General features: G+C 58.3%; 1 protein-coding gene across 1 annotated transcript; it reads right to left on the bottom strand.

The window, feature by feature from the left end:
- Positions 1–80: 80 nt before the first annotated feature.
- Positions 81–5,380, bottom strand: LOC112815251 (uncharacterized). The gene is made up of 4 exons (XM_073887362.1): positions 4,851–5,380; positions 3,396–3,620; positions 1,109–1,207; positions 81–583 (listed from the first exon to the last, which is right to left on the bottom strand). The coding sequence occupies exons 1-4, from the start codon at positions 4,963–4,965 to the stop codon at positions 210–212; spliced, it is 813 nt and encodes a 270-aa protein (XP_073743463.1). The 5' UTR covers positions 4,966–5,380; the 3' UTR covers positions 81–209.
- Between the last annotated feature and the right edge of the window lie 1,179 nt (positions 5,381–6,559).

Here is a 6,559-nt window from a genome sequence, read left to right as displayed (position 1 = left end):
GGCGGCGGCGGCGCGGACGCTGCTTCCCTCCCGCCCGCCCGCCGCCCTCCTCCGGCCGCCCCGCCCCGCCCCGTGACGCGCGCGCGGCCAACAATGGGGCGCAGGCAGGGCGCACGCGCGCGCGGGGCGGGGCGCGGTCACGTGGCGGGGCGCGGGCGCGGCCGCAGGTAGGTGCCCGCTGGGCCCCCCTGGCGCCGCCCCGCCAACCCTCACCTCGCGGTGCCCCCCGCGGCCCGGGCCCGCGCGCGCGCCCGGTCCTGGGTGGGAGCCCTGGGGTGGGGGCTGCCGGAGCCCGAGCCTCGGCCACGTGGGCGGCAGAGCTTCCCGGCTTGGGCTGGTTTCCGCCGGCCGGAGGACCCTCCTGCTCCCGGGGCGCCGGGCGCCCTGCCCTGCGTGTCCACCTCCAGAGCCACCCTGCCCTGGCGGCCCTCCCTCCAGCCGCCCTTCGGGGTCTTCTGTGCTCCGCGGTGGGGGAAGGAGTTCTCACACGATCCATGGGCTGGGAGCAGGCTGGACCTCAGCCGGTGCATCGGCCCCAGTCTCCCAGCAGACGCCGGCCCAGGTTCCTGCCTGGCTAGGGGACCTGGGGCGGAGGACACCAGCTGCCTAGGTGGGAGCGTGAGCGGCCTGCCCCTTCTGCCTGCCAGCCCCTCTCCCCCTGACCGGGGAACCCCATCGCCTGCCGCATGTGGCGCCTGAGCCTCCCCCGCTCAGACTGCCCTGAGAGGTGCCTCTGGTTAGGGCCCTGGTGCCTCCCTGCCTTGTTGCTGCTGCCTAAAATGTCTTTCGTGACCCCCCCAAGTCACATCCAGCCCAAGTTCCTCTCTCAGGGTCCCAGACTTCTCTTTTGTGCACTTGAACACTTGTGAGTCTTAATTACTTCATAATAACTTATGTCTTGTCCCCTCCCCATGGGACCAAGTTCCCAGAGGACCTGGAGGGACCTGCAGATCCACTGTGCTTTCTGGACACATCCTGGCACACCCTCCTTGTTACCCGGCCACAGGCCTTGTCCCCATCTCCCCCACAGAAATGTCCCCTGGTGCTCCAGGCCCAGGCCCAGCTGGCCAGCCTCAGGTCCCCCTTCCCCGCTACCCCCAGCACTCACCATCACTGCCTTTTCTCAGGGCCAGGCCTTGGTGCATGCGGATCCCCCTTCCTGGGGCCCCAGCCAGGGTGGAGGCAGGTGGGCTGCCCTTTGGGTGAGCTGGAGGAAGGAGAGGGAGAAACAAAAGGGAGCAGGGGGTAAGCTCTGAGAAAGGGGCTCCGGAGGGAGCTGGGGTATAGGGAGAAGTCAAAAGTGGAGGATAGGGCATTTGAGCTGGGCGAGGGGAGAATAATTTGGTGGTGACACAGTGTGGTCTGCTCCGGAATGCACTTCTGGAGGTCATGCACCCACATACATATGTTCCTTAAAGCACCCCCTGACCCCATCAGTCCCCATGGAGAGGTCTTCAGACGAGCTGGGTGCCTTTCTGCTCCCCAGTTTCTGCTCCCAGTCCCCTCTGGGGGACTTGGGAGGGGAGGCAGCATCCACCGATGGAGGAGAAACAAGGACAGAGTGGCCTGGGGGACCCTGCCCCAAGCTGCTGGCCGCCCCCTGGAGACACCAGCGTTCCTGGGGGGCGTGCAGGCTCTGCTCCACTGCAGGCATCCAGCCAACGGGAAGGTGACGGAGGAAGACAGAACGAGAGAGGGCTTGGGAGTTAGCACAGTAGCCGGCATTAAAACTTCAGCAAGAAGTTGGAAGATTCAAGTTGGAGAAACCTAGAGAGTCAGGCAAAAAAATAAGTGAGAACTCAGAGAGGAGGGAGAAAAAACAGGAACCGTTCAAGAATCCCAGAGAGCGAAGGAAATGGAGGGAAGCTGTCCAAGAAACCACAGAAGGGTGTAGCCAGGGCCCCGCAGCTTGTCCTGGGAAGACGAGTTCGTGGAGCTGGGACTCCTGAGTGCTTCCGGGCCATACTCCGAACAATCAGGAAAAAGAAGGCCTGGGTTCCAGGGGAAAGGGGTGGCTGAGCCCAAGGTCTGAGTCAAGTGGGAGGAAGAATCAAGATGTTTCAGGCCAGCGAGGTCTTCACCAATCAGCTTAGCATCCTGCAGGGTGCACTCCAGCAAAACAAGAGAGGAAGTGAATGATGACACAGGTGCTGGCCCGGGGAGACAAGTGGACTGGAGTGGTGCCGAGCTGTGTGCAGTGGGGCTCTGGAGAGTGGGTCTGGGGGACCGGCGAGCCTTTGGCCGTGGCCAACCAGCCATCAGGAGCCAAGGCTACTGCCAATTCCCAAAGGAGGCTGTTTGACAACAAGCAGATTAGGAGTCAGAAGAGAGAGGGGAACCGGGGCTCCATGGAGTCAGGATGTGCACATGCTGGCCTGTTGGGTGTCTGTAGGGATTGGGTAGGAATGGCCCTGTGGTGGCGCACTTTAGGGCACCTGGGTGGCTCAGTCTGTGAAGTGACTGCCTTCGGCTCAGGTCATGATCCCAGGGTCCCGGGATTGAGACCTGCATTGGGCTCCCTGCTCAGCGGGGAGTCTGCTTCTCCCTCTCCCGCTGCTGCAGCTCCCCCTGCTTGTGCTCTCTCTCTGTCAAACAAATAAAATCTTTTGAAAAAAATAAAAAGATCTGTAAACCACTGACCGATGAGCAGTTTGCACACTGACGTATTTAGGAGGCAGAAGGTGGTGTCTGTGGCGTGGTTTGAAACACACCAGAAACAGGATGGAGTGAGGGACGGGCAGAGGCGGACGATGCCGCAGGTAAAAGGTGGGTGGACAGGCTCTGGACAGGCTCTCCCCCTGCAGTGCTGACACTCCGGAGGGTCATTCTCTGCGGGGGGCTGTGCTGGGCACTGTGTGTGTCTGGCCGCATCCCCGGCCCCCACTATGTGGTTCCCGGAGCCACCAGCGCCGCCCCCCGCCCACCGCCCCGCACGTTTCTTTTCTGTGGTCTTAGCAAATTACCACAAACTGGGGGGCTTTGAATATCAATGTATTCTCTCCAAGTCCTGGGGCCCAGAAGTCCCAGGTCAAGGTGTGGCTGGGAGGGTCCTTCCTGCCTCTCCCAGCTCCTGCGTGGCTGGCCATCCTTGGCGTCCCTTGGCTGTGGACACATCACCCTGGTGTGTGTCCACGATCACGCCGTTTCTCCCTGTGCATCTGCGTCCACATCTCTGTCTCAGGAGGGTTCAGGACCGCCCTACTCCAGTGTGACCTCATCATAACTAATTCCATCTGCCAAGGCCCTATTTCCAAGTAAGCTCCCATTCCCAGGTTGAGGGGTTGGGACATGGACAGTCTTTTCTGGGGAGACACAATGCAACCCACAATACCTCCCCAGGCAGGATGACCAACACCGTTCTCAAACAGAGTCCCTGGGTGCTCAGAACCGCTTACCCTTCCATGCCAACCCGTGTGTGGCTGGTGCAGGTGGTGCGCGGGGGATGGTCGTTGTCTGATCCAGCCAACTCTGCTCTGCGTCGGAGATCCCTCTGGTAGAGTGTGCTGGGATAACATGGAGGCAGGAGGCGGTGCTGGGAGGTGGTGTGGGCCCTGAGCGGCCTTCCCGAGGCCGGGTCGCAGCACCTGGGCTGCGCTGGTCTGTTTGCTGCATTTCAGAACCTTCCGTGATAAAAAAAAAAAAAAAAAAAATACGTATTTTTAAGTTTTAAAAACTGTCCTTTGAGAGATGCATTTGGAGATGTCTGTAAATGAAAACAGCATGAAAGTCCCATGAGGTGGGGTGGGCCCTGGAAGTTGGCTTTCCCTTCTCTCTATTTTGACCTGCAGCAGGTGCTTGGGAACTTGAGGGAACTTGTGACCGGAACCCCTGCTGGAGCTGCCCTGGGTGGGGGGGCTGGTGGCAAACCCCTGGGAGGCAGGGGTGCCAAGAACAGAGCAGGGCGTGCCAGGAACAGCCCCAGCAGCCCCACCTGCCGTGAACCCAGAGAACTGAAAATGGACTGAAGCAGACACACCCCTGTGTTCACCGAAGCCTGAAGGTGTAGACGACCCAGGCGTCCATCCGTGGGTCCACGGATACACACATGGTCCCCCACGCACCAGAGCAACACTGGGCCACAAACAGGAGCGAGGCGCCCACACGCACGGCCCCGGGGACGGACCCTGAGCCCCCGACGCTCGGGGAGGGAACCAGACACAGAAGGCCACGCGGGGTGTGCGTCCACGTGGGTGACACGTCCGGAACAGGCTCATCCGCGGACGGGAAGGGGGCTCGTGGGGGCAGGGGCTGGGGAGCAAGAAGGATAAAAAGCAGTATGAAGGAAAATGCCAAAAGAAACCAACAAAACCAGCAAAAGAGGGTCTGCTCTGGTTTGCATGGGGCTGGGCATGGTTATTTTCCCTCAGGAGGATTTTAGTGATAGTTCACCTCTTTGTTTTTAACTTTTTTTTTTTAGCAGTTCTTCAAACGTTGTTGGGGAAATGCTGTAATAGAGAGCAGAAACACCGTGGTGGGGCTTCAGGGGCGCCCTCAGGGGAGCCCGGGTGTGTGCTCCGTGCTGCCCAAGCGCGGGGAGGGGGGTGGCGGACAGCGGCGCCCTCCTCCTCCGTGGGCACATTTTGAAAGAATAAGAAATAGCCAAGGGGAAAAAAATTGCCAAAGAATATAAAACCACAGAACTGTCTTCCCTGGACAGTTTCTATTTACTGCCTTGTTGCTTATCAGAATGTGTGCTGGGGGCAGTTTGGGGGTGGACGCAAGTTAAACTTTGTGAATCAGATGCTGTTGAGACAGTTTACATGCCATGAAACACAGCTTTTTCCCCCTAAGTGTTTATCTGAATTCCAGTTAGCTGACAGACAGTGTTATATTAGTTTCAGAAAACACACCTGTTTTCACTGTCCGACTGACTGACCAGCTCTGCTTGCCCAGGTCGACACCCCGGAGCGCTGCGTCCGCCCCCTTGCTGCTGGGCCTCCCCACGCCACCGGCCCCTGGGAGCATCTTTGCCTCCTCTGCAGTGTCACCTGAACGGACTTGCTTTGTGCTGCCTCCCGTGGCACGTTTCTTGAACTCAGCCTAAGTTAATGTTTGTCTTTTTTTTTTTTTTTTTTTTTTTTTAAAGATTCCTGGCCAGGCAGCTGCATCCACACTGCAGGCCACCTGCTCTCCCCACAGCCATTTGGGGGACCCTCAGGCTCCTTCCTAACTGGCTGGGATCTCTGCATACGCTTCAGGTTCCCTAAGACCCTGAGATTTTCTTATTGTTAAAACAGGGATAATTCGTGTGCATCCAAGTTTGGTCTTTTAAAGTAAACCGTTGAATGGTTTTTAGTAAATTTGAGAATTTGTGTGATCATCACGACTGTTGGTCTTAGAACATTATCGTTACCCCAACAAGAAATCCCATCCCCATGGGCAGCGCCTCCCCAGCCCCGGAGCCCCCAGCGCCCGCGAACCCACTTTGTCTCTGTGGATTGACCTCTCCTGACCTTTCATGTCCGTGGGTCTGGACACTGGCTGTGTGAGGGCTCCCCAGAGAAACAGAACCAGTAGGATCTAAGGAGAGATCTCCAAGGGGAGACAAGGGGACTGGCTCCCGCGCTTAGGGAGCCAAGCCACAGACCCGGGAGGGTCCAGGGCGTGATTCAGTCCAGGAGCACGGTTGGCTCAGCTCGGGGAGAAGAGAGCAGTTAGCCCTTCCTCCACCTCCAGTGTCGCATTCGGGCCCCTGGTGAATGGTGCCCACGTGGACGGGACGAGGTCTTCACTCCGTCCGCTGAAGAAATGCTCATCTCTTCCAGACACAGCCACGGGCACCCCCAGAACTCACATTTACCAGCTGTCTGGGTGTCCCTCAGCATAAAATTAACATCACATTGGAACAAAAAACCCACAGTAGCCTTGTGTGTCCGGTTCCCTCCCGGACATCCTGGGCTCAGGATCCGTCCCTGGGGCAGTGCATGTCTGCACCTCACTCCTGTCTGTGCTGTTTCCGCTTGTTTGTTGATAGACCCTGGGATTATTTCCACGTTTTGAGTGCCTGAACCTGGACCAACCCTTACCTGATCTTACAGTGGCGTCTGAGCATCCCCCTAGCAAAGGCTGAGAGTCCCTGTTCTAGAACGGTACCGGGCAATAGAACTTTCCAGATGATGGAATGTTCTCCATGTGCTGTGTCTGCTTTCGTAGCCACCAGGCCTGGGTTCGAGGAATGGGACGTTTAATTAGTTGTAACCAATTGAAACTGATATAGCCACATGTGGCTGGTGGCCATCCCACTGGACTATTCTAGAAATCTGAGCAAGCTGGTCCCTCCGCTCCTGCCCACCCGGCCAGGTCTTGACCAGTAAACTCCCAACTTGTTCTGTTCACGTCACTGCCTTAGGTCACCCTTAGGGTCCCTTCCTCCTCAAACTTGGTGGATCCTGAGCTCGACCCGTTCCTGGGCTTCTGTAGCAACCGCTCATTCCCCTTGAGGGACAACATGGGCGAAGGCCAGGGGGCTGGAGTGAGCTTGGAAGGAAGGAAGAGATGGTCAAGTCTACGGGCTGCCCAGGGAGATAAGGAATTTTATCTTCGGGGTAATGTGGCCTGA

Source organism: Callorhinus ursinus, unplaced genomic scaffold (assembly GCF_003265705.2).
Source record: "Callorhinus ursinus isolate GAN/ISIS: 27379988/994484 unplaced genomic scaffold, GSC_fseal_2.0 scaffold77, whole genome shotgun sequence".
In the NCBI taxonomy this organism is placed as follows: Eukaryota; Metazoa; Chordata; class Mammalia; order Carnivora; family Otariidae; genus Callorhinus; species Callorhinus ursinus.
This window is presented reverse-complemented; position numbering and strand designations above follow the sequence as displayed.